This window comes from Montipora capricornis, chromosome 4 (assembly GCF_036669925.1).
Source record: "Montipora capricornis isolate CH-2021 chromosome 4, ASM3666992v2, whole genome shotgun sequence".
Classification (NCBI taxonomy): domain Eukaryota; kingdom Metazoa; phylum Cnidaria; class Anthozoa; order Scleractinia; family Acroporidae; genus Montipora; species Montipora capricornis.
The window spans coordinates 20,901,353-20,918,333 of NC_090886.1; the positions used below are offsets into that span (position 1 = coordinate 20,901,353).

Here is a 16,981-nt window from a genome sequence, read left to right on the forward strand (position 1 = left end):
ATAAACACTCAGCTTTAAGTTTACATCCCGCCCATGCTTGACTTGAATAACTACGTAGCCACCAGTGTCGACCACAGATATCATATGTCAAAATGGATTTAAACCAGCGAAAAATGCACAAAGAAAACATCTTCCAAACCGTTTTCCACCCGAACACGAAAAGCGTTGACTGTGTAAGAACTTTCGTTGATATATAGTATGGCCGTGTAGCCGCGTCGACCCACAGAAAGCGCGCGAAAAATGAACCCTCGCTTATGTTCAGGTGAATTCACCTAGGTTGAGCGTACGTATGTACGGACGGTTGGGTTACCATATTTTCTTAACAATGGTGCTGCGCGCGCGCGTCCAAGGCGCGCGCAGAGCTCCGCTATAAATGGGTACCGGCGAAAATGCTGGGGGTAACCCCGTGATGGACAAGCATCCCATCTAGGGGGTAGTAGAAATACTCCGAGTCGCTTCATGCTATGAAAACTGCTCAAGTCATCCCTGTGACGGTGAAATAGACAGAGCAAATCCGAAGGCTAGAAATCGGCAGCACGCATTGTTAAGCAAAAATAAGTAAGGAAAACTGGAGTATGAGGGCGTCGACATCGACTGAAACAATCGCAGAGGTGGGAAGTGTGGATGGCCCGACTCCCTTTGGCGTACGGCGCGGGGTATTCTCAGACTGTTATTAATGTATGATGATAGGGAATGTTGCGTTGAGAGTATGCTAAACCACTGCAAAATCAACAACACGAAGGCGTTCTCGGCCTGTCCTTTCTTGGTTTGTATTGGTGAACGCGCCGTAGTCAGTGCTTTGCTAAATCCACCTATTAACCTCGTCCAACAGGACATCGCTCCTTTTTCACTCAAGAAGCTTGTAAAGTGATTCGCCTCTACTTAAGGTCACTAATTTTATGTAAAGGAGAGGAAGCAAAATTTTCAAATAGTTTTCGACACCCATAATACAAGGCATGGTTCAAGAAGAGGAACTAGCAGTATTTAACAATTATTGGATGAGGTTGAGCATGATAGCGATAATTATCAAGGCCAAAGTTTGTATTATCTGCCGAAGCCGAAGGCTGAGGGGAATAACACAAACTGAGGCCTTGATAATTGTCGCTATCATGTGAAAACCGAATACAATAATTGTTTTATCATGCATATTCCTGAGCTGAGCTCCGCCATGACAAAACTAATCAAACTGCTGGTTAGTGTGTTAGGTGACGTCACTTTTGCATGCATAAACTATTGTCTGTAGGTATGACGTCAATTCTACATATATAAAATCTATTGTTTGTAGGTACGACGTAAGAGAAACAGAGCAAGCAAGAATTAGCTGCGTGCTTATAGCCAATCAAAATCGAGCTGGTGACACCAATGTATAATAATATCTTTTAAAGGACAACCATGCACACAACACGTATAGGTGGCTTACTACTAATCTTTGGAGTCACATGCAGGTAATAAGAGCGATAAAAAATTAATGGCAAGGAAAACAAAAGAAATAAAAAAGAGGGGCCCCCCTCGATCAATTTGGCATGGTTCTTGTCCGCGATAGCGAGCTGAAATGACTCTTTATTAGCAAATTATTCATCTCTGAAATTCCCTTATTAACCATATTCATTATTGTACTCCCACAAAATAGAGTATTATTTAATAGGTGTACCTCATCTGTTACTCATTTTCCACCAATGTGGTCCGGGAGCGATTCCAGGACTCGGCGTCAAATATGGGTTGAGTTTGTTGGTTCTCCACTCTGCTCGGAGAGGATATCTCCGGGTACTCTGGTTTTTTCTTCTCATCAAAAACCGATCTTTGATTTTATTTGTTTTGAATTCATAAGATTTAGATTTATCACTTGTGCTTATTCTTATTCTTCTCAGTCCCCTGATACGGAATCACTGATAATCATGAAGTATACATGTAAAGTGAACTACACTGGCTTGAGACTGACGTTAGTCGAGCGGTCTTCAGCTTTAGAAACGTGTTGTATGGCCGACTTTTTCGTCTTCACGAGGAGAAGCTGATCGCAAACGACTTCAAGTGTCTAATCTATTTGTTTGAATAATTGATAAAGGTAAGTACATGGAACCGTAATAAGCTGCACAATCCGCCACACTCTGATGCCTGTTAACATGGGTAATAAATCCACACTAGTCGATCTGTTACCGACTCCAGGCGCATTGTAGGAAGTTGTGGTGTCGATGGTGCGAATTACCACTTCGGTGTATACAAATATCGCGATCAAACGAATACATAGCGGTCGAAAAAGGTTTCGGTAAGGTCTAGGTTCTTCTTTGTAAAAGTTACAGCTCTCTTCTTTCTGCAAATAAAATACGAGTTACATAAATACGAACTTACTAGGGAGTTCCAGCAACCGGATTGTAAGCATCACTTTTAAATCCACATATAACCTTGCCCTACAGGAATTAAATGATGGCTCTCCCATCTCATTGAGATTGAATAAGTACGAAGGGGAGATTGAAAATGGGCGACTGACTGTTGTGTTTAGGCTGCTGTTGTCACAGATAAATGAAATTTCTTATTTTAACTCGCCTCTCTCTCTTGAGAATTTACTTGATACCTGAAATAAAATGTAGAAGTGGTCTTCGCACTCATCTCGACAATTTAAGCAATTAGGGATCCTAGGCAAGGCCGACGACGACGTCTTCTAAAAATATTGTTTCCCGTTACTGCAATAATTTTGGGATGACTCCACGTCGCGCGGCATTGTCCACATTGTGAGTCCAGAATAAAATCAGTGAGAACGGTGTAGATACTTAAAAAGAAAATTGAAAATTCGTCGTCAGGTGATCGCGTCCTCCATACATGACCTCAAATTCAATCATTTCACGTCGTTGTCGGGACGAAAACAGCAGAGAAATGTATTAAATGTAAATCGCACGTGTAGGGCGTGCACAGCTATTGTTTTTGCTAATTGAACCTACTGTTTTGTGGCGTTCTCTTAGTCGTCGTCGTCGTCGTCCTTGCTTAAGGTCCCTATTGTCTCTTATAGACACGTAAAAAATTCAGGTGGCTTGAACGGGATTCGAACCCATGACCTCTGCGATGCCGGTGCAATGCTCTATCAACTGAGCTAAGAAGCCACTCACTTGGGAACAGGTCAATTTGTTGGGCTCGTGCTCCGAACAAATTGACCTGCTCCCAACTGAGTGGCTACATAGCTCAGTTGATACAGCATTGCACCGGCATCGCAGAGGTTGGGGTTCGAATCCCGTTCAAGCCATCTGAATATTTTTAGGTGTCTATAAATAAAAAATCCAGACAAGTGGGAGGATCACTTCTTCATTTCGTCTAGAACCCGTCCTTCACAATATACATTTCTTTCATTTACTTGATACCTGTAGCAAACAGGCAAAAAACAAGTTTCTTCTTGGCAATTTTGGGAAAACAATTTTAAAATACAATACTAATTTGTGTATTTGTTCGCCTCTTTTTCATTTCCTCCTATTTTGGCAAACGGACGCACCTTACTTGTGCCCTCCATGGCACCAGTCACGATCTTACTCGCTTCGTACTGTGCAAAATCGATGCGCTGTTTATCAGCGCTATTTGTAGGCAGTCTGCAATCTGCAGTCTGCAGTTGTCATCTCACAAAAGCACGCTAACCTCTTCTGAATAAAACAGTTGTACAATTGCTGCAAAACCAAGCACACTAGCCACTCGTAATAAAGACAAAAGCAGACATACTGGTGAAAGAAAGATGGAAATTATCCTCTGCACACGGGCTACATGTTCTGCAAAACAAATGTGCCACAGTCGATCAATTTCAATTTTAAAAAGACGAAAAAAAGTCAACTGAAAATACGGAATACACCTTCCTTTGATTCGTCTCTATTCTTTATTCCCGTCCTCCAAGCCTCTCTTATTTTTAACTCATACAGATAATCGATTGACGTCTCCCATACCTAGACTCGCCGTAGCCATCGATAACAACAAACTAAGGAACGAGTGGTTATCTGAGATAGATCTAAAAAAAAATAAACAAAACGTTAGATCACTTAATGAAGAAAAGCAGAATGCGACTGGTTGAAGTTGTGTTACCATTCCAGATTAGTCCATGGATGGCTGAATGAGTAGATAACCCAAAGCAAGGCTTTGATGATTCACGCATTAATGCTCAGCAAAACGGATTAACTGTTCAGTACTTCAACTTATTATCGTAAGGACAGTCCTTGAATTTTTTTTCGGAAAAGGGACTTGAAAAATTTAAAAAGACATGACATTGACATTGCTGTAAAGTGAACAATTTATGACTACGGGATCTAAATGATTGAAAAGAGAGCTTGAAAATCAGAGAAGACCTTGCATAAACAAAAAGCTACGGTCTCCGTTTAAACCGTAAAAAAACAGAAGCCTTTTGGATTGGTGGTAAAGCAAATAGCGAGGAGAAACTTTGCCCTGAAATCCAGCTGAAATGGATGAGGGACAAGGTAAAGACTTTGGGTGTACGGTAGTCAACTGACCCGGTAATAACGATGAAAGCAAACTATAACAAAAAACTAACAAAACTTAAGGCAACTTTGGGCTGTTGGGAATTGCGTCGACTTAGTTTACTTGGTAAAATAACTGTATTAAAAAGTTTAATAATCTCGCAACTTGTTTATATTCTCTCACCTTTGCCAACAGATCAAAGAGTAGTTAACGAAGTTAATAATCTCTGTTACAATTTTCTGTGGGACGGCAAAGGTGACAAAATTAAGCGTGATACTATGATTAGTGATTATGAACAGGGTGGACTAAAGATGGTTGATGTAAAGATTTTTAGCAAGGCTTTGAAGGCAACTTGGATTAAGAAATACTTCGACCAAAATAACCACGCAAAATGGAAACTATTATTTGACCTGCAACTGCAAGATCTCGATGGTGCTACCTTTTTTAGGAGTAATCTAAATCAAAAAGATTTGTTAAAAGTTGGAAAAGTATCGGATGCTTTCCTGCAAGAAATACTGCAAATTTGCTCAGAAGTTACTTTCGAAGATTGCATGTCCTCTGTCACCCAGCTGCGGTCACAGTCAATTCTCTTGTACGAGTCGAAAATAAATCAATATACTACGCACTATGGGCTACTAAGGGGAATTCAGGTTGTCAGCGATTTAATGGTTAATGAGTCCACTTTTTTATCTTTCTCAGAATTTAAAGACCATTATAGATTGAAACCAAGTTTTCTGTCTTTTCTTGGAGTCATCTCGGCTATAAAGCAGTTGTGGGAAACAACCAATGGGAAAAACCTAAGCGAAGTTTCGGACTACAAAACGTTTTGTGAAAAAGTTCTGATGGCAAATAAACCAAACAGAATAGTGTACCAAAAGCTTGTGGAAAAAAAAAGAAAACAGCCCTTGAATAGTCAGATGAAGTGGTCAGCAGATTGCCTAATTGAACCAAACGAAACTGTTGACTGGGTGGCCGTGTATCGAAAACCCTTCGAATGTACCAAAATCTCTAAACCTCTAGTATTTCAATTTAAGCTTTTTCACAGGCGATTAGCCACCAATAAGTTTCTCCAAAAAATAAACTTTATTGATGACGATCTCTGCAGTTTCTGTCAACGGGAAGAGAAATCACTCATTCACTTACTCTGGACTTTCACTGTAACGTCCCGTTTTTGGGAAGCTTTTAAGGAATGGCTGATTCGTGACCAAGCTTTTCCTACGCTGGACTTGTCACCATCATTAGTTGTTGGTCTAAGGCCTCAATTAATGCAAAACAAGAATCACTACTTTTTAGTTTTGGTCGCAAGGTATTACATTTGGACCTGTAGAACACGCAGTCAATGTCCTAAAATAGAAGGCTTCCACCCTTTCCTCTCACATTACCATCCTACGACTTCTACTTGAAAGAATCTAATTACTTTTTGTGTTGCAAAGGGTTTTTTTTTTATTTTTATTTTGCATCATTGTTTTGTATGTTGTAATGTTTTTTTTTCTATTATAAATTACATGTAACAGTTCATTAGCCTAAAACTACCTCATGTAACTAAATTATAATTACAATTTAAAAAATAAATAAAATAAATAAAAATTTAAAAAAAGGATTACCAGAACAAAGTTAAGACCTTACTGGATGACACCAACACCTATGAGAAATTGACATCCGACCCAACTAGATCTATTAAGAACAAGCTCATTCAAACTTTGAGGGATTGGCGAAGAGAGGGCAGAATTTCTGACAATACAGCCAACTGTAACCCACAGCAGAGAACATTCCTAAATTCTACGGTCTTCCCAAAATCCACAAGAAAGATGCTCCGCTACGACCAATAGTCTCAAGCATTGGCAGTGTGATGTAAAATACTGCCAAGTTCCTTGCCAAGATAGTAAGACCTCTTGTGGGTCTCAACGATCACCATATCATCAATAGTGAGGATTTCGTTAACAAAATCGCAGATCTTGAAGTACCCCTGGGACAGAAACTCGTGGCATACGATGTTTCGGCATTGTTTACAAGTATCACGATCAACAAAGCTATGCCAATTGTAAGATCGAAACTGGAAGGTGACCCAGATAGATGTTTTCTGGATGTACCACAATTATCCACCCTACTTGAACTGTGCCTTTCAAGTACCTACTTCACATTTCAGAAAGAATTCTGTAAGCAAAAACAAGGGGCCGCGATGGGTTCCCCAATTTCACCCATAGTCGCAAACCTTTACATGGAACGCTTTGAGAGCAGAGCATTGGATACCGCACCTAACCGGCCAGCTATGTGGTATCGATATGTTGATGACACGATGACCAAAATTCATGAATGCGCAGCGAGCTCATTATCCGATCATCTCAATTCCATCAATCCACACATCCAGTTCACTTCGGAGGAAGAAAAGAACTGCCCTCACGTGAACAAGGATGGCTCAACAGAGGTCACCGTATACGTATACCCACTCATACTGATTAATATCTGAATTTCCATTCTAACCATCACCTGCAACATAAAAGAGCTGTAGTTAACACTCTGTTACTTCCAGCTCAAACTTTGGTGTCTGAAGAAGTTGACAAGCTAAAGGAAATTCAACACGCTAAGCAAGCCTTGAAAGCCAACAACTATCCTGATTGGATGCTAACCATACCGAACACTGGATCTGTTTCAAGAGTTTCCGAAGAATCCGTTAACGAGAAGAGAATATATGCGTCAGCGCCATACATCAAGGGCACTTCGGAACGCCTCCAAAGAGCATTTAAATCACACGAGGTCCCACTTGTCCACAAGCCTTTCAATTCCTTAAGATCACCACTAGCTCGTGTTAAGGATAAAACAGAAAACCTTAAAAAGTGTGTGACAGTCTATCACATCCATTGCGAACAATGTGACAAAGATTATGTGGGCGAAACTTCTCTGTTATTAGAAACTCGAGTTAAGGAACATCTTTCTCAGCTGTTCATGAACATTGTAAGCTCACGGGTCATTCAGTGGATTCCAGCAAGACAAAATTCTTGCCATGGAGAATAACACATTCAAACGCCGCATAAGGGAGGCAATTGAGATAAGATTACGTAAGCCGTCTTTGAACAGGAACAATGGCTTCGAATTAGCCAGCATCTATGACACCATCTTAGCCCCCTCGAGACCATTATAAAACCCTTCTTAACATTCAAATTTGCATTGTGGCTGACGAAGTTCGGTGGATCCGAACGAAATATCCCACTTTTAAGTTTTAAATTGCGCTCTGTGCCCACAAGGTGGCCCACAAGGGACATGCTGCAAATTAAAGAGTTGCTTCAAATAAAATAAAGTTGCTGCAAATTACAAAAAAAGGTGCTTCAAATAAAATAACGTTGCTGCAAATAAAATAAACTTACTTCAAATTTAAAAAAGTTGCTGCAAATTAAAACATCAAAAGCATGCGCGCGCACTGAAGGAAGGACAGGAACAAAACACAGGTCACAGGTCCCAAGTGAAATGTCATTGTTTTACCAATACAGAAACAACCCTAACTGTTTAGAGATGCTAACATCAAGCCTAATTAGGACTAAGGTTAGCTTTAATGAATGTTTAGGATACTTTCTGTATTGCTAAAACAATCACCTGTGAGTTGTACCTGCCCTTCCTTTAGTGCGCACGCATACTTTTGATGTTTTAATTCCCAGCAACTCGTTTTGTAAATTTGCAGCAACTTTATTTTATTTGCAGCATGTCCCTTGGGGGTCACCGTATGTTGCAGGCTCAAGCCACAATTTTTAACTTATTATAAGATTAAATAGCAAGGGAACTCCGCTTTTAGGCTTCAGACTAACTCTGTATGCAATGATTTTTCAACTTTTACTTCATTTCATTATCCAACCGTATTAGTTATTGCATAAAAAACGCACAAAACGAGTACAAATATTCCACGATATTGTACAGTTAGTTATTTGTACACTTGGTTATTGTACAGTAGGGAACTGGTTTGACTAGTTTAGCTGCTGGCATTGCCCTGCACACACAAATCTGTTGCATGTTCTCCGTTGTTGACAATTCATTTGCGAAAAATTTAGTGCAAAAAAAAAGTTGGATGAACAAATAGGATATAATATTGCTGAGTATTTCGAATCATTGTTTGTATTTTGACTCGCCCTAGTAAGCTCGTCAAAATACAGCACAGCTCTTAAAAATACTCAGCGATACTACACACCAAAACATCTAATAAGATATATATATTCTGCAGTTCCAAGATACGAAACTTCAGATACAGTAGGTGTTCACGTGACGTCATCGCCGCAATGTTGGTGAACAAAGACAAAAAATCCCTCATTAACTTATTTTCTTTGTCCACCAGAAGTCGTACATTTCTCTATTGTTATTGGTGTCTCTAGAGGTTGGTTGAAAATGCCCTATTCAGAAAAATCATTTCGTTCACCTGGTACGGGGGGGGGATACGGGATGCACCCAGCTCCGAATGGGCTTCATAGCTCAGTAGGTAGAGGAAGTGCAACCCAATTGCATGGTCATGGGTTCATATCCCGTTCAAGCCTGGATTTTTTCTGGTTTCCCTTGCAACTAAACTAACTGAGACGATGTTTTCAACTTTTGTCTCACATTGCATGTGACACCATACCTGCCAACCCCCAGAGTACAAAAATCTGGAGACGTCTAGAAATCTTTCCATTTTTGACAATGTCTGAATACTCTCCGAAAATCACCCGAAGGCCTTCTGAATTTCCCCAACGTCTCTCAGTTAGAACAGCATTTATCTACCATATTGCTACTGTTCCCATAACCATGTTAACTTTCTACCATGTATTGTGCAATTTCATTGGTGGACTTTTGACCAATTACGATACTCGTTAAATATACATCAACTTCATTGCTCTGTTTTACTTTTTCTGATCGAGAACAGCTCAAATAAGAGCACTAAATCCACTTCTTGTTTCATTTCCCTTTTTAACATCTCGAAATAATGAAGTAAATGAAAATTTTTTGAAAAAGGCCACGGTAAGTATTTCACGGGAGATTTGGTGTTCTAACCGGGAGACCGGGAGATGTGATGAACAAACTTGGAGACTCCCGGGAAAACCGGGAGAGTTGGCAGGTATTCATGTCCAAAATACCCAATAGTTCAAAATCGATTCTACATAATTCTTACACTTACTGCAGCCATTGTGCTGGAGCATCAAGTGAATTTTCCTGCATTAATCTCTCTTGTTTCATAGACCAAATTATAAACATCATTTGCAGAGCGACAAAAGCTGCATCAGAAATGATACCTAAAGAAAACAAGACGCCTAAGAACGTTTCCGGGGGATCCACAAATAGTTAAATAAATTGTCCATTTATAGCAAACCACCATGCTTAGTCAGAGCAAAGAAATCACGTGTAAAATTTGGAAAGTGGCGAAAGTTTACCAGACAGATAACCCTGTAACTTTAAGTAGCTGTTACTTGTTGCACTACAGAGAAATAAAGGTTATCTATTAATTGATACAAGTAAATTTGCCAACGGAAACACTCAGTACAGCAGCGATCAGACTTTACTGTTCCCAATCATTACTTAATAGTTTAGATCACATTCATGCTCGTGCATGTCGTATAATTAATCGTCTCCCTTCTTCACAAGAAAGTAGCTCATGTTTGCTTCACTGTAATTGGCTTCCTATCAATTATTTATATAAAAGACGTATATTATTTACGATGCATCAAATTTTTGTAGGAGCTGCCCCCAGCCAAATTTTGGATATGTTTTCAATATCATCCAGATCAACAAGATTTTGTAATCAATTTGATATTATTAGGGTAAAGTCTGAACTTGGGAGAAGTTCTCTCCAATATAGAGGCCCAAATATCTGGAACTTTATAATTAAAAAAGTTAAACTATGTAATGTTAGCATAGAAGGGTTTAAAGCAATACTCAGAAAGCACGCAAAAGACATTCTTAATTTTTCATTCAATAAGGAAGCTATTGTAATTTCAAACACGAATGATGACTTTATTTATTATTAATTTTAAGTATTCATCACTGAAGTCCACGATGAAGTTTATTTATTATTATTTATTATCTATTTTAATCTATACCTGCTTACAGAAGTACTGTTATGGGGTATGTAGAGAGATGGGATACACTCTTTAGTAGATGTCTTATCCTATCTTTATGGCAGCTTTTTTGTAATTGAGCATATGGAGTAATTGTAATTGTAATTGTTTTAGTCTATATTTTATTTCATATATTCTAAATAGTTTTACATAGCAGGTCCACATCAGCTGATAGCTGCCGATGCAACTATTACTTTGTAATTTTTGTAATTTTAACCTGCTTTCTCAAATAAAGAATTGAAATTGAATTGACTTTTACTAAAGAATATGGAGGAATGACAGGATATTAAGGTGAGATTTCTTTGGAATACTGAATGAAGATGAACCACTTCATTTATTTGCTTTGTTTTGCGTACAAACCGAATTCGAATTAAGTAAGATTATTCACAAACATAAAAAACAATACACCTTTACTGTAGGGTAGTATGAACTCCTAAATTTCATGAAATACACCAGTTCAACTGTTGCCAATTAAGAATTGCACAAAAAGCAAAATTTAATTTATGGATTGTTTGGTTGAATTCAGAAGCTACTACGACGACCAATGTGTTTCTATGCGAGTTCTTTTTGGTTTTGGATATCATTTTAAACCGACGCCATATTGTGTTTACAGACGCTAATTTGCCTCGCCGAAGAAGATATCTCGCTCTTAAGATATGTTACAAAGATTAGTGCTAACTGGCGATACCGGAGTTTCTTTAAAAAATCCTGGTCCTGGTGAATACAGCTTCAATGACAATGATGAACAACCTACTCGAAGCTCGCAGTCTTCCACCTATGCTTGTAACGGTAATTCCTTCCTTGAGCCTCCATATAAATGCTTGAATATTTGTCATTACAATATTTGTTCATTGACAAACAAGCTCAACGAAATTAAGCTACTTTTACAGAGGAAGTGTTTTATGAAAGTGCCGTCTACAAAGAACATCCGCCCAAGTTTGTGGATCGACCTGTGACTTGGGTAATGGAGACACTTTCGTGTACCAATATCCAGCGATCATTTTCGCCAAATTTCGTAAAAATCCGACAAATCTACATACCCTGCCCTGTAAATTCAGTTGAAAATAAACCCAGAGTTTTCGGGCAGAAAAGATTTTACATGTTTTCACACCTTGTCAATGTGAATGCGGTCATGCTGCTATGATGCTGCCCACAAATGAAAATCAAGGTAATAAGGCCCCCTGATGAGGTTTGTCAGGAAACAGTTTTGAATTTGCGGGAAAAGGCATTCAGCAATGCATCATTAGTCACAGATTATTTGTACCTGATTGCAGACTTAGCCCTTGTTGCTAGCAGCGAGCTGCGTTTTCTTTGTTTCCTCATTCAAATCTTTCTTTTTTTTCATGCCCGGTCTTTTATCTTCCTTTTTACCCTGGAGAACTTTCCAGTTTCGACTTCTCCCCTTGTTTCGTACGTCCTTGCTTATACATGTAGGTACCTAACATTACTACATGACCATCTGCTAACTTTAGACAATATCTGGTTAAAGTGAACCGGGACAAGGACTGGGACAAAAAAAGGTCAGAACCGGTGTCAAAGTTACATTGTACGCTTTGTTTTAAGTGTTTTTAATTTCTTTGGAGGAATCCTTGCTGCGTTTAGAGCAATACATGCAGCATGCCTTACAAATTTTAATGCAATTGGTGTACAAAAAAATTCATAATTTTTCTTCCCTCTTCTTTTCCATCTTCCTGCACCCAATTAGACCTGTGATAGTTTTTCTCAAAACCTATAGCCACCATTAATATTATAGCACGAAATAATTGGCCAGATTTTGACCAAATAACCAAAAATAAGAATGCAATCCGAATACAAATACCTTCCTCCTTGCACAAGCAAACAACAAACATAAGGACTGAGAAAAAGACAGCAAAACAACCAATCCTGCCATACAACATTTAGAAAACACATACTAGTAAGATAAAATCATCACCACTCAGGCTGACAAAGCAGGTTATTTCATAACATAGTATAAGTGTTGAATTATGAACTCAAGGGATCAGTCTTGCAACAAGTAATTACTGAAAATGAACTACATAACGAAGTAAGAATTACATGTAAGACCTTGATCTTGATACACACTTTACTTACACTTGTTAACTCATTGACTCCTGGACTGCCTCCCATTGATAGGTAAAATCATCTGGCGTTAGACAGTCGTCAGTCACCAGGGTTAACAAGTAATTTGCATAAAAACTTCTTTCAACAAAATCATTAGAAAGTGCCTTAATGCAGACAGACAAGGTTTTCAAATCACTAAATGACTGACATGTTTTAAAAGTACCCATTCAAAATAGCATTTATTTAAGTCTAAGCACTCATTTTAAATGGTTAGCATTCAATCACTGCACCAAGTACCTACATGTATATCACTTACAGTAACACAATGAAAATTTAAAGCCAATAGCTTCAGTTCCTGGTGGAGTACCATGGTGCAATGTAACTGGAGTGAATGATGACGGGTGAGATTTTCATACAGTGCCAAGTGGTCACATAAATAAATAAATCTGATATTTTGTGAAGATCAACATGAAATTAAGAAATCATTTGAATGCTGGACAGTCTGGGTATTTTCAAAATTCTGTCTGGCTGCAGGACTTCTAGACACAGCCAAATTACTTACATGTACAAAGACTTCTCTAGTTTTAACAATGAGTTGTGCTTTCTGACCTCTACTTCGCACCAATAGATGTACATTTTCAGTAAAAGTCTTTAATGAAAGAATTCCTTGTTAAAAATGTCAAGTATGCAGGGTTTAATTTTGAGTTCCAACTAACAATGCATTGGAAAAGCACTTTCCGTATTTGATCAAGTTTGGAAAATTTAACAAAAAGGTGCTTAAATCGTAAAATCTGCTACAGAAAAACAGGATGCTGACTTAAAATTATGCAGGGACTTTAGTCAAATTTTTCAAGTTGTCATCATTCTTTAACTTACTGAGCCCTAAGAGTGAGACTTAATAGTCTATAGATTTTACTCAGTCTAACGCCAGACAATTTTACTCGTCAGTGGGGAGTCCCAGGGCATTTGAGGTCTGAATGGGTTAAGTTTCAAGATAACGATGACTAAATTCACCAGAGAATGTTAATATGTAGCCTCTTACCAAATCTCTTGTGAATCAGAAAATATTTTAAAACCAAGATATGTTGACAAAAGGTATGAAACTCCAGATATTGCTATGATACAGGACTGCAAGAAAAAAATTGAAGTAATGGGTGAAGACAATTCTTAAAGAACAATTTGCAAATATGAACAGTGTGACATCTTAGGGGTTGACTGACTATTTAGGTATACTGGTACTATGATACATCACAGCAAATATCCATCTTCTCCTTTAAAAAAATCAATAGTAGAAATTACTGTACTGAATTAATTAAGGTATGCGGTGCCAGAATATTATAAACGGTCTCGGCAATAACTGAAATAAGCTCTAACTGTCTCAATTTGCCACAATCTTGATTTTTTTTTCCAGATATCACAAAAACCGCATCCATTCATAGTTGAGAATCACACGATTACTGGCAGCTCTTTTCTATGGGTAAAGGGTAACAGATAACGGGTAAAGAGTAGAGGGTGAAGTAGCCTGTTTCAGGCTTCCAGATCATGAGATGGTAGAGAAAGAGAAAAAAAATGCATACGAAAAATGAGTGGGGGCTACACAGTTGTTTTCGTTTTCCCGACTATCTGGGAGCCTGGAACAGGCTAAGAGGGTTAGTACTGTATTTATCTTACAAAATTCAGCATTTTTATTTCTTTAATTTTCAACAATTAACCTGACCCTTGACTTAAGAATTACCACGAGTGACATTACCTTGTCATTCTCATTTCATAGTCTTTCAAGTTCCTTGAAAGTGATAACAAAACTTGCATGTAGTTCAATTATACCCACTGGGAGGTGACAGAACAAGGTAAGTTATGGAGTAAAGACAAAAGTGGTTTTTGTTTGAGTGTCATATGAGTGCTAAAACATGCGCAATTTATAAGGTCACTTGGAACTCACAAAGCAAATTAATGCATTGAACAAAGAAATGCCTATTCTGAGTTGTTGTTTGCCTCTTTTTTGAACGTGAGTGCTCTTGTAAAACCACTGAAAAACTCTCAGTGCAGAGTAAAGAACCAACAAACTCAACCCACATATGACGCCAAGTCTGGGAATCGAACCTGGGTTTGAGCCACCTTAAGTTACATCTTGTTGGCTGGGGATACTACTTGATTTGCTGACTACCCAGAATTCTTCGTATTGTTGACTCTTTTCTTGCATTCTTCCTTCGATCTCATTCCTTTAGTTTACCAAAGAATATGGGATAAAATCGTTTTATTCTTTTATTCTCTTGTTCGCATAGTCACCATGGGTAGCTTGCTCTTATTAGCTTGGAATTTATTTCCCTTGAGTATTAAATCTTATCCAATCCGTGCTCAATTTCATTAATTTTACTCTTGGTAATTCTTAGGTCGCGGGTCAGGTTGTTGAAAATTGAAGAAATTAAAATGCTGAAGTTTAAAATTAAAATATGAAGCGCTGGATGCAAAAGCCCAGGAAGTGACAATTTGGGTCGATTTTTAGTTTACTCAAAACTAGCCCAAATTTTCCAAGTTGACTGGAAATGAACTTAAGAACACTGCCCTGGCATTTTTTAAACTGATTTGAGCTTTGTTTTTGAGAAATACTGGATATGAACTCAACAGCACTGGATGTGAACTCAAAGGTTCCAGGTTAAATTCATAGCTTAATCAAGAATTGCTCTCTTTGTATCATGATTATGGACCCCGACCGTGCCAGCTATAAGCAGCCAGGCCAGCTTTTTACGACTGCACTAAATAGGGCTTCTCCGGCATATGTCTTCATTGTTCAGAACAAAACAAAATTGCATGATATTGAACCATGGAGTCATATCTGTATCGATTTTTCTGAAGGAGGATAGGATCAACAAAAATCTCATAAAGTGAGTGACTTTTAGTTTTAAGCTCCTTATTGGTTGATGACAGGACTGTTTAAATACACTGTACAGTTTGTACCTTCCCTACTATAGGATGTTCATCAATTTCATTCACTAAAGATTGACTGACATACATCACTACCAACACTCCCATAACTGCTTCAATAAGCAAAAATCCAGACTCCGACAGGTGAAGGACTTTCTGATAACTCCAAACAATGAATACTGGTGTTGTATTGAAAGGAAGAAGAAGAAGACCAACAAACAACAGCAACTGCAGCATGGGAAGAGCAGATTTCTGGGAAACAAATAGAAAAAACAATAATAGGAAATGTAATTGTATACTCAAGTGTCTTTGTTTGAATGAAAACAAAACAGCGTTGGCCTACATTGTAATGGCAAGAGACCTCGACTGCAGCACCAATGCTCAATGGGTTCAAATTCCAAACAGAGCAGCTTTGTTTTTTGGTTATTACCCTACTTTACTCCATCACATTGACTACAGTATTACTACTTTGATGTCTCAAAATCCCAAGTAGTAATTTAGTGCCTCTCAGTCACGTGACATAATTTAAGTAATGTTGGTTATCATCATAATCATTGTTTTCATTTTAAACCATTTTTGAAAAAAAAAACTTTAAATTGCTTCCTGAGGTTGAAGGATTTGGCAGCAAATGAGACAACAAACACATATCTAAGTCAGAAATCAGGCTATTTGCCAGGTGTTGAAATACCTACTTCTAGCACCTATAATTTGTGTTATTGCCCACATTTTCACTTATACCTCTCTAAATAAGAGCAAGTCAGTCTTCCTTAGTATTATTAAGCCCCCTGAGCTACATTTATGTCTTGAAGCAGAAATCATGCTTTTTTTTAACTTTTAAAATAAAAAGATGAAAACACAATATTAAGGCAGAGAAAATAATTCAGGATTTTGAAACTTTTCTTTCGCCCCTTCAAAAAAAAAGATGGCAATTTTCTTTAGTGTTTTGCTTCTAAAACAAATAGTTTAGACCAGGGACAAGATGTTCAAAAACTGATTAACACTTATCCACAGTACCACCTCTGGTTTGAATTTTTCCTGTCAAAAAGCCTTAACATCAAAATCTTATGCTTAAGCAAAGCAAAAGTGTAAGACAAAATTAAAGGCTACCGATCTTCTGGAACTTCTTTTCACCAGAAAATAAACTAGAATTTAAGGACGGTGCCTACTATGTGATTAAGCATACGTTCTATGCACCTCAAGTTACTGGTTTCCGATGGGTGATGCTGACTAATACAAGGATATTTTTGTGCAGTTTAAAATTATGCGGAGAAAGCAGATCTTAGCAAGAAAATTGGGGGTATCCATACATTTTTCAGAGATAATTAAGCTTCAATTTGGAAAAGAATGCCATACATTGCTTTGCATCTTAAAGCTTTTTACAAATTATTACTGTTGATTAATTATCTTTGAAAAATACAAAGTCACCCCCAATTTTCTTTTTGAATTTCAATAACACTTGTTAAGATCTGCTCTTCCTGCATAATTTCTAA

At 38.0% G+C, this 16,981-nt stretch overlaps 1 protein-coding gene across 2 annotated transcripts in view; it reads right to left on the bottom strand.

Moving 5' to 3' along the window:
• Nucleotides 1–1,211: 1,211 nt before the first annotated feature.
• LOC138045776 (uncharacterized) overlaps nt 1,212–16,981 on the bottom strand; it is a 16,544-nt gene continuing 774 nt past the window's right edge. Inside the window, exons 2-8 of one of the 2 annotated variants that reach the window (XM_068892395.1) lie at nt 15,525–15,743; nt 13,612–13,697; nt 12,328–12,392; nt 9,572–9,686; nt 3,915–3,976; nt 3,616–3,743; nt 1,213–2,308 (exon numbers count right to left, since the gene is read on the bottom strand). In XM_068892395.1, the coding sequence (XP_068748496.1) occupies nt 2,033–2,308; nt 3,616–3,743; nt 3,915–3,976; nt 9,572–9,686; nt 12,328–12,392; nt 13,612–13,697; nt 15,525–15,743 (951 nt within the window). In that variant the 3' untranslated portion in view covers nt 1,213–2,032. Of the gene's footprint in view, nt 2,309–3,615; nt 3,744–3,914; nt 3,977–9,571; nt 9,687–12,327; nt 12,393–13,611; nt 13,698–15,524; nt 15,744–16,981 lie in introns of both variants that reach the window. The other variant, XM_068892397.1, reaches the window with a different exon arrangement.